The 18550-nt window shown below is 43.1% G+C and overlaps 1 protein-coding gene across 15 annotated transcripts in view; it reads right to left on the bottom strand.

Annotated features, from left to right (window-relative positions):
• Nucleotides 1–1670: 1670 nt before the first annotated feature.
• Nucleotides 1671–18550, bottom strand: part of ANKDD1A (ankyrin repeat and death domain containing 1A) — a 38312-nt gene continuing 21432 nt past the window's right edge. For 2 of the 15 annotated variants that reach the window (XM_088797302.1, XM_019748704.3), the window contains exons 10-15: nucleotides 11919–12017; nucleotides 10747–10845; nucleotides 9261–9356; nucleotides 6685–6889; nucleotides 4754–4885; nucleotides 1671–3721 (exon numbers count right to left, since the gene is read on the bottom strand). In XM_088797302.1, the coding sequence (XP_088653428.1) occupies nucleotides 3660–3721; nucleotides 4754–4885; nucleotides 6685–6889; nucleotides 9261–9356; nucleotides 10747–10845; nucleotides 11919–12017 (693 nt within the window). In that variant the 3' untranslated portion in view covers nucleotides 1671–3659. Of the gene's footprint in view, nucleotides 3722–4290; nucleotides 4412–4753; nucleotides 4886–6684; nucleotides 6890–9260; nucleotides 9357–10746; nucleotides 10963–11918; nucleotides 12018–18550 lie in introns of those variants that run through there. The other 13 variants (XM_074327561.2, XM_074327567.2, XM_074327564.2 and 10 more) reach the window with 11 other exon arrangements.

Genomic DNA, 18550 nt, shown 5'->3' with positions numbered 1-18550 from the left:
GTCATCAGGGGTTACAGAACAGTGACAATACTCTTAATTTTTATCATTCTGTGTCTATTAACTGGAGTTTGCTGATTAACACACACACACTCCCTCATCAACTATTTGGTTTTTCTTAGGTACAATTTAGATAAAATCAGCTTTATTTCCTTTAAGTTTTCAGGATATTGAGTGGGCCCTACTTTACAGATTTCATCCCCACCACAACCCTGATTTAAACTTTACAGGTGAGGTCATGGAGACTGGGACAGGGCCAGAGACTTGCTTGGCATCACACAGTAAGGACAGGCGCTGGAATGCCAAATTGGGTCGGACCGTCCCTGAGGCCAGGGATCTTTCCATGAGGGCCAGTGTCTTCTCTACCTGTGACTTGACAACTGTCCTGAGTTACGGAAGCACTTGGTAAACCGTGAAGGCAGGGCTTGCTGTTTTTAACTATTAGCATTAAGGCTTCTTGGAGGCTGCCATAGTTTCACTGTGTGTGTTTTGACTTCCCAGCAAGCAGGGGCCTCCTTTGGGCAGGGCCATGCCACACATGGTCAGCAGCCCACACCTCACCTGGTATAGTAATGAACTGCGGGGGACTGCCCTCGACTTTCTTTTCAAATTCTCCCAGTGTGAGCCATGCCGCCTAACAGCTTTAACTGCTCCCATGCTCTATACCCTGAGTACTGCCATTTCCAGCCCTGACTGATTTTGAGTGCTGGCCTTGACTGTCTATTCAGACCTATTAGGCCAGTCTTCTAGTCACCTCAGACTTTACTGGCAAAAGCCACAGCCATGTCCCCCCTGCCCAAACCTGCCCCTTCTCTCCCAAACCCCATCATCTCAAGTCCCAGTGTCATTGTTCCTCAGATTGCCCAGCTAGAAATTCAGCCATCTTAGACCCCACCCCCACCCTTCCACCCCCATGTCTCAGGCTGAAGCAGATGCTGAGATGAAACTTTGGGTGCAGGATGTTTATTAAGGATCAAAGGAAGAACAGTTGTGTAAGGAAGATGGACTGGGCAGAGGGAGAAGTTGAGCTGTGATCCAGGCCCAACCAAGCACCGGCCGACTGGGTGAGGAGCTCTGGAGCTGGTATAATAGTACCCGCTGGAATAGTCTCACAGAGGGCGAAATGGCCAGGCCCTCTGCACACCAGGCCCCTCACAGCCTCCTGCCCCTCCAGCTCCTCCCTCCTCCCTCCATGCTTCCTGTGTTCCAGCCACACCATTCCCCAAACATACATCTCCACCCCACCACCCCACCCCGCCCTGTTACATTGCAGACTGTGCTTTTTGCTTGGAATGTGCTTTGCCTATTCGGTCTTCTCTCTGAGTTTCTCACCTTCTTCCCCCTTACCTTCTCCAAGGAAGAATAAATCCCATCGTTCTCTGCGTACACCAATTATAGCACCAACTGCATTATATTCCATTATTGGTATCCGAGCCCCCTCCCCACCCCCTACCCCCAAGGCCTCAAGCTTCCAGAGGACAGGAACTGTGGGCTACTCAGCTCTGCGTCGCGGCCCCCAGCAGATTGCCTGGCACAGAAGACACTCAGTAAATACGGATGCTGGTGGTGAGTTGAGCGATTGTGGTTCCACAGAACCAATCCACAACAGCTTGTCTGATTTGAAAGTTTGCCATAAATCTCCCAAACAAAAGAAACGGGTATTGAATTTGACAGCTATTTCAACATTTCAGTTTTATTTTAAGAATTTGCTTTGTCTTGAAAAAACATACAAAATTCATTGTGCAAAATTCATCCAGAGGAATGATCTAAGTCCTGTGTGGGGGAAAAAAACCACCTTTCACAAATGGAAGAGATGGAAGAAGAGCTTTCCACCTCCACACAGCACATGCAGAGGGAGGGCACCACACGGCATGGAGGCTGCGTGCTGTGCTGGCGTCTGAATCCAACACCTGTGAGACCCCTGGCAAGGCCCACCTCTCAGATCACCTGATGATAAAATGGGCTGGTTTCAAAGCCTCTTTTTCTTTCTTTTCATAAATTGTAGGGTTCTTTTTAGTAAGACATTTTTTTTTTTTCAGTTTAAAAATACAGCATATAGTACAGAGTTCCTATATACTCCTCTCCACGGCACAGTTTCCCCTGTCTTAACCTGCATTAGCGTTAGTATAATGTTTACAGGTTTATCTGTAGGATAAATTCCTAGATGGGGGATTGTTGGGTCGGTGGGTAAAAATGTATTTGTAATTTTGGTAGATACTGTGAAATTGTCTTTCGGAGGATTATGCCATTTGAACTCCCATCATCCAGGTGTGATCGCTGAATCCTCTTTTCAGCTCAAATGATTTTTATTCTATCTTCTTCCCAGGGCTCACGCCCGATGGGTAACTTTGTGGGAGATTTTCTAAGATGTGGGCTCCTCAATGGGCCACAGCCAACTGTGCCATATTCAAGAGAGCTCAAATTAGACAGAAACAGCTTTCAGGCACAACTTCTAGGCTTCTTGCACAGAGAATTCTCTACACGCTGTGAAACTGTGAAGCTTGCAGAGTCACATTTCTCTGGAACCACACTCTCCTACTGGTTTGGCTGAACCATGCAGTGCCCTGTGCTTGCCTGGCACCGGAATTAAAGGCAAAACTCCCCATCAGCTGTGCTGTCCAATGCGCTTGCCACTTGCCACAGGTGCCTATTTAAATTTCCAATCATTAAAATTAAATAAAATGTAAAACTCAGTTTCTTGGTCCCACTAGCCACGTTTCAGGTGTTCAGGAGCCACAGGTGGCTAGTGGGAAACACATTTGTAACACAGATCCAGAGCAGCCCCACGTCCCAGAAAGTTCTGTGCGCTAGTGCCAAGCCTTTGCTATTAAAAAGGAGAAGAATGACAACTAAATGCGAGGTGTGATCCTGGGCTGAATTCTTGTCTGGAAAAAGGACATGAATGGCTGAAATTTTAAAAATTGAATAAGATCTGAAGATAAGCTAATAGTATCGTATCAGTGTTCATTTCCTGGTGTTGGAAAGTATACTGTGGTTATGTAAGATGTGAATCTTTGGGGAAGCTGTATTGTGAGAACTGTTTGGAAATTCTTTGTCTTATTTCTGCAACTTTTTTGTAAGTCTGAAATGATTTCAAAATAAAAAGTTTTAAAAATTCAAACAATGATAAAACAGGAGGGAAAAATCAGAGTGTGTGCCTCCTGGAACTGTCCAAGTGTACAAATCAACTTGGGAGCAGTCACAGCTGTGGTGTAAGAGTAGCATTCCTAAAAGCCAGTGACTGAGTTAAGGGCGGTCCATTTTGTAAGTGATGGTTGGAGCCCTGCATCAGGTAGGGGAGACAGGGATGCTGGGTTTGGCACCTGATCTCACCACTTAATTAGCTTCTTATCCACCCTGAGCCCATGTCCTCTCTGAAAAGATGCCCCTTGTACCTCAGAGAACTGTGGTGAGGCTCTGAGATGATGGAGATGAAAGTGAGCTGAGAGATGTGAAAGACCATACCTGTGGGAAGGGATTCCCTATAAAACCTGAGACAGGCTCCTGCATTTGCCTTTCTAGGCCTGCATGACTATGTGTTTCAGTAGAAGCAGCTGGAGGTCTGTTAACAGTGATTTTTTTTAAAGCCCTTAATGGTGGTCATCTTTTGTTTGGTGCCCGCACTCTGAGGTCCCACGCTCCTGAAGGTCCAGCGCCTCCGGTTACATGGCTGTGCACCTCCTGGGGGCACTCAGGTCGGCATTTGCTTTCTTCCTGATGCTTTCTGCAAAAGACAAGATTCCTATTGCCTCATGTTGCCTAAGCTCTGTGTCACAGGGCTGGTTTTAGGTTTTAATTGGCTGCCAGAATTTGTGCTAAAAGAAGAAGCAACAATAATATTTAAGAATATTTTGGAAAAATTAAAAAGTCACACCCAATTCCTTTACTCTGAAATGACTCTTTTCCTATCTTGCCTATAGCTGTGAAATAGCCACTGTGCCAGGGGCTTTCCTGTTTGCCCTCAAGAAGATGCTATCAGTGTTTTTCCTTGTTGCCATGGCACTAACAGACTTCATTACTATTGGAGACTGCCGGATAACACATCCTGTGGCATTTCGGAAAGCACCACACCGGTGGACATTATGTGTTTTAATAGCCATTAAGGCTTTGTCAACATGGGCTGACCTTGTTTTTAATGAGGGATTAGTACTAGAACCTTTTATCCCACTTGCCTGATGGTTCCATGGGATGCCCTGAATTCCAAACCAGGCTTTGGGGAGTAACACTTTTTACATTTTATTTAGAAAACCCATTTGTTAAACCCATTTAATAGCTAGGATTCAAAGACTGGTGTGGCCTCAGAAATTTTATTTGACCAGATCTGACTGGTTCAACTCATATTAAGCCAGTTCTGGCCCATGTGTCTTAATGTTTGTGAAAAGACCTCCACAGGCTGTTCCAGCCTCATTCCAAACTGGAAAGAAAAAAAAAATCAAAGTACAGAGGGCTGGAGGGGAAGCAACTGTAGCGTCAGTGGTTTTAGGACTGCGAGTTTGTAGGAATTATCTGGGCCATGTCCACAATGCGCAAATGGAGAACCCAGCGCCAGGAGGCACCGTGATTTGCCCCAGGCTCCGCCTGAGTTCCAGAAGGAGGCAGAGCTAGGACAAGGGATCTGGAAGGTTCACAGTCAGCTCTTGACTTTGCAGTTTGAGCAGCCCCTGGAAGGCCCTACCGCATTCTAGTGGGGCCATGGAGCTCTGACCCTGGTTCCCCGGGCTGCCCTGAGCTGGAGCTGGGCAGGGGACACTCTTACCAGCCAGGTCCCTCCTGCCAATGGCTACGAGGCCCTCGAAGAGCGCTTTGCTGGGGTTCTCACCCTTCGTGACCACACCGTGCAGCCAGATGAGCAGCATCCGGTGGCCGTGCTCCTGGTAGCTCTTGGTGCCTGAGGACCGTGAAGGAGAAACAGAGAGGGAGACGGAGCCCACTTAGCATGTGCCAGGTCTGAGCACGTGTCTGTGCTGCCCTGTGCCGCCTGCTGAACACCAGGACCTTCTCCCATGCTCCCGCGGAGCTCAGCCCAGAGATGGAGAGGGGCGGGGAGGAGCAGCCTCAGATGAGGTGGGGGCCGGGATTTAGTGTTGGGGACTCTTGAACCTCCCCAGCCCCAGGCTTTCTCCTGAGCACCCACCATGCATGCTGTTGGTGTCACTCCTAAGAGAGCAATAATTGGCACTCATTGTTGTGATACCACGATGCCCTTGACTGTATCTTTCATCCCTCGCTGCTCACAGTGGTCTGTGCCTTGCGTGTTGGCCCATTCTACAGATGAGCTGGCTCAGTCAGACAGAGCTGGCCATGTTCTTTCCCTGCATCAGGGGTTCTCAACGCTTAGTGCTCATTGGGAACACCTAGAAAGCTTCAGAATACACTGACACCTGGGTTCCCCTGACCCCCCGAGATTCCGACATACTTGGGTCTGGGTGCAGCCTGGGCACTGAGTGGTGTTGAAGCTTCTCAAGTGATTCCAACATACAAGCATGTTTGGAAAATAAGTGCCTACACTCTTCAGGGCAGGTAGTAGAGTGGACCTGGTATTAAATTCTGTGACTAGGCCTGCTCTCCCAGCTGAAGACACACGCACACACGCACCCCCTCAGGCACAGCCATCAGGTCCAGGGCAGTCTTTTCACTGTGTCCTCTGACGTTCTGGCCCTTAGCAGGTTCTTCCCCATGGTGCTGCCCTTCGTGCGGCAGTTCCGTTTCACCCATTTATTCACTAGCCCTTGCTTCCAGCCCCATAATTTACCGGAGCGCCTTTACCATCTATGGAAGTTCTTATCTGTAATAGAGTTCACTTTTGTACTCCCTGCTCTATTCCACTAATTGGTCTGTATATTTTTGTGTCAGGTATCTCTCTATGTCAATTATCTTAACTTTATAAATGGTTGAGGCTGGTTGGGTTAGACCCTCTTTACTTTTTTTCTCAGAATATTCATTTATATATACCCTGTTTATTCTTTCAGGTGAACTGTAGAAATCCTTAGTCAAGTTTTAGAAACCTCTTATATTCATTTAAAATTGGATCAAAGTTTTAATCTAATTTGGGAAAAATCAATATCTACATGACACTTTTTTTCTAGCTGGGAATACAAAATGTCATTCCACTTACCCAAGTCTTCTTTTATAGGTTAACGAATAATACAAATACCATGGTGTTTGTGTATTTTATCATATATTTAGCCATTTCATTGCATTATTTTATTCTAAGAGTTTTTCAATTGATTCTTCTGAACTTCCTGTGTATATAATTATGGCATCTGATAATCTCTCTCTTCCTTTCCAATATTTGTACTCCTTATTTCTGTTTCTGTTTCATGCCTTAGTACCAGAGCCAAATTTTCCAAATAGATGTTAAATAATAGTGGCAACAGCAGCTCCTCGCTTTTTACTGGGAGTGCCTTTCGTTTCATGCATGAATGATGCATATCAGCTGCAGCTGATTCCTGAAGAACGTGAAGTTCACAGGTCAATCGGGAGGGAAAGGCAGAGGGCACACAGCCTGTGCAAAGGCCGGGAGGAATGAAAAAGCACTCGGTGTGCTGGAAATGACATGTGGCTTCATGTGGCTGGGCTGTGGGTGCCACAGGCTTTTCCACCAGAAGCACAGAAAACTGAACACACCTTAAGGGCGCCGACCCCTCCGCCCGCTGGTTGCTCTGGGGTGCCAAGCCCAGGTGGTACCTGTCCACTGTTGCTCGATGGCCTGGATGTGGGCCTCAGTGAACTCCCAGCAATACGCAAGCTTCTTCCACTCGTGGGGCAGTAGGTATTTGGAGGCCAGTTGCCACAGCACAGAGCGCAGCTGCTGTGTTTCCTGCTGATGGTCCTGCTTAAAGGTCAAGTTTTTCCCAGACGGGTCACTAGGGTCCCTGCAGGAGAGGTGGTCCTGTGGGGCAGATCCCAAAAGTGCAGCAGCCGTCTCAGGGAAATCCCTGCCAGGCTCTCCCTTGTGATGCTGGACTGGGACCTGGGGCTTACTGTTCACTGCTCTGGTGTCTGCCTCTATTCTTTGTCTTAACCTCAGGAATCCGAGCTACTCACACTGTTTCTCCATCCAGAATTCCTTGCTTTGCCTCCCTGTCCCTCAACTCCATTGCCACAGCCAAAAGACCACCAAATGCCACCTCTTCCAGGGAGGCTTCCCAATTCCTCTCTTTTTTCTGCGTTTCTATATTACAGCTGTCAGCAGAATGACTCAGCAGCTGTGGCTGACACCACGCAAACCAAGAACCAGGCACTGGACTTGCTGAATTCCAACTGGTTATGGGTGGGGTTACATAATTCTTTCTATGCAACGCAGGTGATAAAATGAGAGGTTACAAAAGAATTATGTAATAGCATAAATGAAACCCACAAAAGCCTAAATAAAGGGGTAAAGGCAGAGTTACAGTTGTTAAAAGCTCATGGTGAGAAAAATCCCCCTGGTGTCTGCATGTTCCGTCCTGGTCAACAGTGGCCAGTCACCTGTGAGGTGATGAACTGGGAGCTTGGCTCTCACCTGGGGTATTAAAAACCATTTCCTTAGAGCACTGTTCTCAGCCACGTCTGTACATTGCGATCATCTGGGAGCTTTAAGAACTACTGACGCTTGGTCCCCAGGCCAGAGATTCCGATTGAATTGGCCTGAGGGTAAGGAGGGGGAATTTGTGATTCTAACTGCACCTCTGCCTTACTGTTGAGAACTTTTAAAGAGTGAGGTGGTTTAGAATTAATCTCAGAGATGAATCATTTCATCAAATACTTGGTCTTCATATCTTGGGGTTACATTTAGGAGTCATCTGTTGCAAAAGGGTTGTAATATTTGTGAGGATCTAGCCTGTCAGTGAAAGAGAACATCTTATGATTCCTACTGAAATTTGTTATCTATCAACTGATTTTGGAATAGTGATTTTTTACTTGAGAGGTGTGAGAGAAGTTTGCTAAGTTTGTAAACAATATTAGAATGTCTAAGATATTTGAAATTCGCTTTATTTGTTGATTTAATTTATTGGATTTGCTAGGATAATTTAAGATTTAGGAAGCATTTGAAATGCTTAAAATGAAAATCTAGCATATTAAATTTATTCATTCAGTTTAAAATGTTTATTGTAGTTTAATTAAGTTTAAACATGGGACCAAACACTAATCCAAAGGCTTCTTGAAAGTGACTGTTAAAATTTACTAGGTTCCGTGTTTCCCCAAAAACAAGACCTAGCCAGACAATGAGCTCTAATGCATCTTTTGGAGCAAAAATTAATATAAGACCCTGAATTATATTATATTATATTATATTATATTATATTATATTATATTATATTATATTATATTACATTACACTACGTTATATTACATTATATTATATTATATTACATTATATTAAAATAAGACCTGGTCTTATAAATAAGACCTGGTCTTATAGTAAAATAAGACCAGGTCTTATATTAATTTTTGCTCCAAAAGACGCATTAGAGCTGATTGTCCGCCTAGGTCTCATTTTTGGGGAAACGCGGTTGTATAAATAGAATAATAAGATTTTTTTTAATGAATTTAAAAGTTTAAGGAAAACTAGTTTTTAAATTTGTAGTATATTGAGTATTAATTTTTAAAACTGAAGTAAATGTAAAAATTATTTTCTGTGTATAAAAACAACCGTTGGGGTGGCCGGTTAGCTCAGTTGGTTAGAGCGTGGTGCTAATAACACCAAGGTTGCTGGTTCTATCCCCGCATGGGCCACTGTGAGCTGCGCCCTCCTTAGAAAACAAACAAACAAAAAAAAAAAACCCTCAGACACCAAAAAAATTCCCCACCCCCCATTGCTGACAACAAGCATAGTAAATGCATAGCCTTCCATCAGCCACTATTTCCCAATTCCACAGCAGACATCACTAATCAATCCCAACACACTTTCCTTCTGGGCTCAGAAAGCTCCCTGAACACAACACCCCGAGCAGCAGTTCCAATCACCTGGAGATGGCAGTGAGCTGGAACCAACTGGCCATCTCTTTGTCCATGCGTGCATGCATTCATTCATCAACCAAGAGTGGCAGTAATATCCAGTAGTCTCTCCACACTGGCATGGACCTCAGTCAGCCTCGTTTCACTGTGGTTTGGGTGCCCCTCCCCACCCAGACCCTTACAAACAACTCTGGTGGTAGGTAAGGCAGAGATTATCACCCCCTTGGAAACTGAGGGGCACCTGAATTGGTCAAAGCCAGCTCCACCTGAAGCCAAAGCCGCTCCCTTTCCCACGTGGAAGACCAAGCACAGGGTCTCAGTACCTTCTCCCATGTGTAGAAACGATCCGCTTTTATGATCATGTCCACCAGGCTGACGTGGTTGCTGCGGGCGGCCACTGCCAGGGCGGTTTTTCCTTGCTGCAAGGAAGAAGCGGAAAGGGCAGTTAGACTCTACAGGAGGGGTGTAGCGTGGCCTCTAGCACTGACTACAAACCCTGCTGCCCAAAGAAAGCAGTTTCCAGCAGTCTACACTGGAGAACAGAAAGGCTTTCTGGGCATGACGAGAGAGGTGGAAAAACCACAGAAAGAATATGGTAATAATAATAATGCCAGCCACCATCTCCTGTGTTTCCTTAGAACTTAGGAAGCCTTTAAGGGTTTATGAATCGCAGCCTGCATAACTTGTTACCGGCTCCATTTCTGAGAAGTAAGCAAAGCCCAGAGATGAGGCTTGGGCTCATTGTGAAGCGTTCGCCCGCCTTCCCTCAGGCTCCCAGCCCTTGGCTCCCAGCGTCCTGTACAGTGCTCGCCTCCATCACCCCCAAGGACCTGTGGGGAGATGGGAAGCACCTCTTCAAGTTTGGCCAGCTGCCCTGGGGCCCAGCTCAAAGCAGGGGAGCCCTTTCCAGGCTGAGCTTCAGGGCCTGGTCCTGCCCCCAACCCTTCTCACAACATCCCAAGGGCTGGCCTTACTGGGCCACATGTATGAACACCATCTCCCTCATGAGACTGAGACCTCCTCAGCCTCCTATCAAGTTTTCACTCATCCTGGACGTCCAGCCACCTGAGGAGGTTAGCTGCCTCCAAGGTATGATGAGCTGGGAGCCTTCCCGCAACCCTACCCTACAGGGAGGGGATTGTGGCATGGTGATGGCTGCTCCTCTCTCCACTGCCCCTCCCCACTGCCCACCAGGTACCTCAAGGTGCTTAGAGTCTGATGAGGGCCATAAAACAGAAGACAACCATATCACAGGCCTAGACGAGGAGAGGGGGCATTGTGGGGACAGAGCCAGGAGAGCAGTTTCCAGGCTCTCGGCCTCACGTGGAAAGGTGCTGGCTTGGGTAGTAGATGGCCGTCAGCTGTGACTTGTTGGCCATCAGCTATTACCGGTTAGCCATTAGCCACTAATATAATTGCCATGGGTTGGTTGGCAGAGAAGCGGACGGCAGGTTGTGGATCGTGTGGCTCCTGCTTCCTGTGTCTCCAACCTAACCGCCAGCGAGAGTATAGTGGTATGAACGCCCCCATCCATGGCTCCGTGGGTGCTCCTTTCGGCCTCACCATGTCCTGCATTCTTGTGCGGGGAGCGGGACTAAAGTCCCTGCATGACAGGCATGCCAAGTGCTGAGGGCCCTCCGAGGAGGCAGGGAAGGAGGAGGAGGGGCAGGAAGGCTTCCTGGAGGAGGCTGTCTTTGAGCTGATATATAAGGAATGGGAGGCTTTGACACCTGAGAGCAGGAGGCATTTGCATCAGGGTCTCTGGAAAAGAGGGAGCTTGAAAGGAAGGCTGCTTGTGAGCAGAGGTACCTTATCTCTCAGCTTTAAGTTAACCCCCACGACCAGGAGCATCTCTGCTATGTCCTGCCAGGCATGCTCTGCAGCAAGGTGGAGCGGTGTCTGCTGCCTCTGCAGAAGAAGCCAAGGGGACAGGGTAGCAGAAAAGCATGGAGGGGTAGCCTCAGGCTCAACGTCAAGACAGGACCAAGGTGGGTACATTCCCAGCTGGGCTTTCATCAAGTTTCTCTAAGAAGTTATAAGGGAAGATAAACGGGGTTTAATCATGAACATAATACTCAGCAGAGAACAAAGAAGTGGAGAGAACAAAGCAACACTACCACTTGCTAGCCCACCTAAGTCAACCTCAGTAATGATCCTAGTATATCTCTTCTATAGTCTTTTCTTTAATGCAGTGTTCTTAGTTTTATGGCTTTACACATTTGAGATCATCCTGTATATACATTGTGCATCTATTTTTCTACCTAATGTAATACTTTCCATATGGTATAAATGCTGATCAACACCATTTTTAATAGCTCCATAATAGTCTGTCTGTACCTAACCACTTCACTGTTATTACATTTTTGGGTCATTTTCAAATTGAAGACTGATAAACAGTACTGCAATTAATATCTTTGTACATGAGCTCTTAATATATTTCTTGACACTCAATTCTCAGACATACAAATACTGACCATTTTAATGATATAGGCTATATCCTGCCAAATTGCTTTCTACCGCTAGTGGTTGTGAGTACCAGCACTGAGGACTATATGGTGGGGAGGTGGGTTGTGGGGAGGAGGATTTTAAAAAGCTCCCAACAGGTCACACCTTCAGGACTTGGAGGCCTCTTGTTATTACACAAGACTGCCCAGTCCCCTCTGCCCTGGGAATTATTTCCTAAGGCAGAAAAAAAAAAAAAAAAAAAAAAATCAACGAAAGGAAAAGGTTAAATGTAGGAAGATGTTTACTGCAGTGTTATATATATCATGGCAAAAACTTGGAAACAACCAACATGTTCAAAATAGTGGAAGAGTTAATAAAATGATGTTACCTTCAACACATATGCAAAGAGCTTTTCACAAGCTCAAACAGCAATTCCTCAGCTCTGGGCGGTGCTAGTAGATGGGAGCCCGGCCCCGCCAGACGGGAAGGGCGCCCAGAGGCTCCGTGGGGCCCGTGTGTTTCCCGCAGCCACTTACCTTGTCGATGGCATCCAGGTCACTGTTGGCATCGATGAGGAGCTGGACCAGGGCAGGGAAGTTGTGTCTCACAGCCAGGTGAATTGGAGAGGCACCCTGCTGAGGGGAGAGACACACGGATCAACTGATGGGTCCCTCCCAGGGCTGCCCAGCTGCAGGTGGGTGCTAGGAGATGGGACTAGGGAGGGGTATACATTGTGCCTTTGGGTGTGGAGGGTGGCTTGAGGCATTTACAGCCCCAAAGCCTGAATCCCTGAAGTCCAAAACTGAGCCTTAGGCGGGAACCTGAAGACCCCAGTTTGAGACTTTGCTATGCCAGGAACTCACTATGTGACTTTGGGCAAGTCATTTCCCTTCTGCACTACTCTTCATCTGGAACAGAAAAAGAACATTAGGTAGAAACTAAAGAATCTGAAAAAAGTATGGATTTTAGTAATAATGTATTGACATTGGTTCATCAATTATAACAAATATACCATATTAATGTAAAATGGACTACACTAATAGGGGAACTGGGTGTGGGGTGTATGATATGAGAACTCTCTGCACTACCTTTGCAACTTTTATGTGAAACTAAATATATTCTAAAATAAAAAGTTTATGAAATGCTGCAAAACCATGTGAATAGTATGCTAAAGTGGGGGGGGGGGGGTGGAAGGATCCAAACAATTATGTCCAACTAACTTTTGACAAAAGTGTAAAAGCAACTCAATGGAGAAATGTTAGATAGCCTTTTCAATAAATGGTGTCAGAGCAATTGATCTTCCACAAGCAGAGAGAGAGACAGAGAGAGGCTCAACTGAAACCTCACACCTTATACAAAATTAACTCAAAATGGATCACTGACTTAAAATAAAACTATAAAACTTTTAGAAAAAACAGGAGAAAAACTTCAGGATCTAGGACTAGGCAGATTTCTTAAATTTGACACCAAAATTATGATCCATAGGAGAAAAATATTGACAAATTGGACTTCATCAAATTAAAAATGTTTTGCTCTACAAAAGATTCTATTAAGAGCATGTAGGGGCCGGCCCGGTGGCTCAGGCAGTTAGAGCTCCGTGCTCCTAACTCCGAAGGCTGCCGGTTCGATTCCCACATGGGCCAGTGGGCTCTCAACCACAAGGTTGCCGGTTCAATTCCTCGACTCCCACAAGGGATGGTGGGCTGCGCTCCCTGCAACTAGCAATGGCAACTGGACGTGGAGCTGAGCTGCGCCCTCCACAACTAAGACTGAAAGGACAACAACTTGACTTGGAAAAAAGTCTTGGAAGTACACACCGTTGCCCAATAAAAAAAGTCCTGTGGGAAAAAAAAAGATTAACAAAAAACCTTTGGTGTCTTTAAAAAAAAAAAAAAGAGCATGTAAACACAAGCTACAGACCAAGAGAAAATATTTGCAAGTCACATATCTTACAAAAGCTAGTTCTAGATTATATAAAGAACTCCCCTCAAAACTCTACAGTACAAATAAAAATTTAGAAAATGGGCAAAAGACATGACTAGACATTTCACCAAAGAGGACATACAGATGGCAAATAAGCACATGAAAAGATGTTCAACATCATTACCCACAAGGGAAGTGCAAGTTAAAACCACAATGAGGTAACACTACACGCCTATCAGAATGATTAAAATGAAAAATAGCGACAGCACCAAATATTGACAATGATGTGTAGAAACTGGATTACTCATATGTTGCTGGTGGGAATGTAAAATGGTACAGCCACTCTGGAAAAACAGTTTTGGAGTTATTTATAAAACTAAATATGCAATTACCATAGGACCTAACAACTTCATTCTTGGCATTTATCCCAGAGAAATGAACATTTATGTTCATACAAAAACCTGTACATGAATGTTCATAGCTGCTTTATTCATAGTAGCCCCAATCTGGAAACAACCCAGATGTTCTTCAACAGATTCCTACAAATCATTACAAAATAAGTATTTTTGAGAAAAATGGTCAAAGGCTACATGAACAGACATTTGATAGAAAAGGGCATAGAGAAGACCCTTAAGAGGAATGCAAATTCCTATTACATGGAGATAAAATTCTTCCCTCATCAGATTGGCACACATCCAAAAATTTGGCCAGATGTTTGACAAAGCTGTGGGGAAATAGGCAGCATCTTATACTCGTGGAGTGACTATACGGGTTGACAATTAAGTTCACGAACTCATCCTAGAAAAAGTGCTACACACCTCACTGCTGAATATCACTACCGTCACTTTCTAAGTACTCCCCTTGGGAAGCTATGCACCGACGCCAGGACCTAGTCCACCCTTCAGAGCAATTTGGGAACTTTTTCTGGAATGGCCATCAGAGCTGTCGTTGTATTACCCTTGATGTCCTGAATGTCATCAAAATGTCTTCCTTTTAATATTTCTTTTATCTTTGGGTAAAGAAAGAAGTCATAGGGGCCAGATCAGGTGAGTAGGGAGGGTGTTCCAATACAGTTATTTGTTTACTGACTAAAAACTCCCTCACAGACAGTGCTGTGTGAGCTGGTGCACTGTCGTGATGCAAGAACCATGAATTGTCGGCCAAAAGTTTAGGTCGTCTAACTTTTTCACGCAGCCTTTTCAGCACTTCCAAATAGTAAACTTGGTTAACTGTTTGTCCAGTTGGTACACATTCATAATGAATAATCCCTCTGATATCAAAAAAGGTTAGCAACATCGTTGCAACAAGTTCGTGAACTTAATTGTCCGAACTTGTATATTGATGTATCCCATACAGACAGCAATTTGGAAATATATATAAGAAGTACAAATGCATGTTCCCTTTGACCCAACAAATCTACTTCTAAACATTTATTCTACAGATATACTTCCACATATATGGAATGATATAAGTAGAGATTTTTGTTGCAGTGTTGTTTGTAATAGCAAAAGATTAGAACCTACATTTATATAGGAGACAATTCAATAAATTATGTTCCATCCATGTCATGGAATACTAGGCAGCTTAAAGAATGAGGATGTTTTTAAGTACATATACTTATATAAAGAGCTCAAAGATATAGTTATGTGAAAAAAGCGGTATGTACATTCTCCAATAAAAGGTACCAGTGCTTCTTGAAGAAATGGCTGATTCTAGCACTGAGACAGGAAATATATAGGATAAATCTGGAGCATCTTGTAGTGACAGAAAGTAAAAAAGTGCTCCATAATAACACAGTGATGTACACACCTACTAGAATGGCTAAAAGCCAGGACACTGGCAGCACCAAATGCTTGTGACGATGTGTCGCCACAGGAACTCTCATTCATTGCGGCTGGGAATATAAAATGGTAGTCATTTTAGGAAGACAGTTTGGCAGTTTCTTACAAAACTAAACATACTATTACCATGTGAGCCAGCAGTCATGTTCCTTGGTATTTACCCAAAGGAGTTGAAAACTGATGTCACACAAAAATCCACACATGGATGTTTATAGCAGCTTTAGTCATAATTGCCGAAACTTGGAAGCAACCAGGATGTCCTTCAGTAAATGAATGGATAAACTGTGGTCCATCCAAACAATGGAATATTACTCAGCACTAAAAAGAAATGAGCTATCAAGCCGCCATGAAAAGACATGGAGGAACCGTAAATGCATATTACTAAGTAAAAGAAGTCAATCTAAAAAGGCTACATGTTGTATAATTCCAACTAAATGACATTCTGGAAAAGGCAATACTATGGAGACAGTAAAAAGATCGTGATTGCCAGAGGTTGGGTAGGGGACGGATAGAGAATAGTCAAAGAACAGGATTTTTAGGGCAGTGAAAATATTCTATATGATACTATAATGGTGGATACATGTCATTACACACTGGGGGTACCAAAAAAATGTACACAAGTGGACACCTTGGTCAACGTTGCTCAAGCAGTAGTTCGCCGTAATCAGCAGTGTCTGGACGCTGATGGTAACCACTCTGAGCACCTCTTGTAATTACAAAGTCAAACGTGACTTGTATTCATCTTTTGATATCAGTATATATTGAGTATTATAATTTTAATAGCTTTTTCCTTTCTTAAAATGTGTATACATTTTTTTGGCACCCTCTGTATTTATTAAAACCCATAAAATGTACAACACTAAGAGTGAACCCCAATGTAAACTATGGACTTTTTTTTTTAATTGGGAGAGAACTTAAAATCTAATATACAATGTTGGTGACAGGAGTGAGAAACAGGTGGCCCATGCACTGCAGTGGCTCTGCATATTGGCATGAGACTTTTAGGAAGTGATTTGGTTTATATATCAGGACTTAGAAAGATGTTCACAATATTAGACCTCGAATTCCCATTTCTGGGAATCTTTCCAAAAGAAAAGTTCATGCATGAATTAAGATGTGTTACCTGTATTGGCAAGGAAACGATGCCGTACCATAGTTAAAGAGGTTAATAAATTATGACAGCTCCATTATCAGACTAAATGTCATCATCAGTAGCTATGCAGCAACACAGAAATGCTCGTGATTATCTGGGCACAATATGATATGCATATTATAATTCGAACTGTACTAAAGTAGGTAATTTTTAAAAGATTGGTATACAGTAAATAAAAAAGAATATCTGTGGGTAGTAGGAATATGGATGGTTTTATTCTGTTTTCTAAACTCCCTTTTAATCAATTTTAAAGTTTAACTTTGTTGGCAGATTTAAATTAATATTTGAACATGTAGACACTATTCTATATGGGAAGACTAATTATTGAAAACATGTTAATTATCTCCAATTAGTTTACAGTAGTACAGTGATTACAGGGATTAATCTAAATCTGAAATTGATTTTTTTTAATCGACAAAATTACTTTAAATTTCAATTGGAAAATAAACAGGTGAGAATCTAAAAAGGATAAAAGATTATACTAACAGAGAAGAATAATTAAGGGAGACTAGTTTTATATGACTTTAAAATTAATTATAAGGCAACAATAAAATAGTATGGTGACTCAGAATTAGATACACAACTTATTGAAAGAGAATCATTCACCCAGAAACAGAGTCCATCATATATCAAAATGTAAATATTGATGAAGGAATGAAAAAGCATTAAGGCTTTTTTTAAATTTATGTTAGAATTATTTAATAAATGCACTTGAGATAGATATACAAAAATTGGGGGTATCTATTGAATAATATATCACACAATATGCAAAAGTATATTCTAGGAGGATTAAAGAGAAACATCAAAAATTAAATCACAACTAGAATTTTCAAAATTTTTACTAAATTAAAATTAAAAACTTGTGTCAAGAATACCTTTGATTACATAAAAATTTACATCTTCAGAATGTTAAAAAATTGTGAAAGCAAACAATATATGCGATGGTCCAAGAGTAATGACAGCTTAAAAATTGTTTAAAAAGACAAACAAGAAACCCACCAATTTAGACAAAGGACCTGAAGAGATAACTCACAGCAGAACTTAAATTAGAAAAATGAATTAAAGGGAAAAGTTCAGGGTCAATAGTAATGTAAGAGACTCAAAGTAAAACAATAATAAAGAATCATTTAACTATAAAATTGATTAAAGTAATATCTAATATTGGTAAAAAGTCATTCATAACTGACTGGGTGCTATGTGGTGTGACCTTTCTGGAAAGCAATTTAACAACTTACGTGAAAAATCATAAAAAATGTTTTTACTACCTAACCTAAAAATCCTGTTTGGAGAATTCACACATAATGCAAAAGAAATAAAAAGTTATATACCACAAATATGTTCATGAAATCATTATTTATAGTGGCAAAATCAGAGCCAACGTAAATATCCAACAGTTGAAGAACTGTTAAGTAAAATGTGATGTGGACACCGGACCACATCTGGCATGGTCAGCCCCTAAAAATGGCTGCTAGGAAAACTATGCAGCAACACTGGATACTTAGGAGGGGTAGACTCCACTGGACAGGAGTCAAGATTCTGGTGTCTTGGGGAAAAACAAATAAGCATCCCCCTTTCTAGAATTGTCTTAGTCTGGATTCATTCCAGCTGGAGGTGCTTCTGTACATATGAGGCAACACTGAGAGGGAATAAAGAAAAGTATTACTTTACTAGGGTGTTGGGATTACAGTGCCTTTTTTTCCCCTCTATATTCCAATGAATTGTGTTACTCTGTCTTTATAATAATTTTAACTAGAGTACTTATTTCAGCTATATGAAATGACCTCTTTCTAATTTAAACAGACAGTTCCTCATTTATGTAATGGGAATAATAACAGTACCTGTTGATAAGGAGACAGAGGCCCAGGGAGGTCAAAGCTGCTTGCCCAAAGTCACTCAGTTTGTGAGTGGCAGAGCCAGGCCTCAAACCCAGGTTGTCTAACGCCAACATCTATATCTTAACTACAAGGTCATACTGTCACCTATGGTATATTGTGTGTACCACAACATAAGAGGAAAAGAGTGAACAACCAAGAATGAACAACCTTGATCTGTAATAAAGAGATAATTACTAAGACCCAATGGATAAATGAGTGGAGAACACAAACAGGTAATTCACTTGAGAGGAAATGCAAGCTTGGATTCTAATCCTGTCCCTTTTGAACCTTATTTGACTCTGCTGTGTGCTGCCAGCTTCCCTGGTCCTGGCCCCCAACCCCAATCGATGAGGTCATGGGAGATTTTGCAGTGGGGA

Source organism: Rhinolophus sinicus, chromosome 3 (assembly GCF_057876585.1).
Source record: "Rhinolophus sinicus isolate RSI-liver-muscle chromosome 3, RSI-T2T, whole genome shotgun sequence".
NCBI classification, from domain to species: Eukaryota; Metazoa; Chordata; class Mammalia; order Chiroptera; family Rhinolophidae; genus Rhinolophus; species Rhinolophus sinicus.
This window is presented reverse-complemented; position numbering and strand designations above follow the sequence as displayed.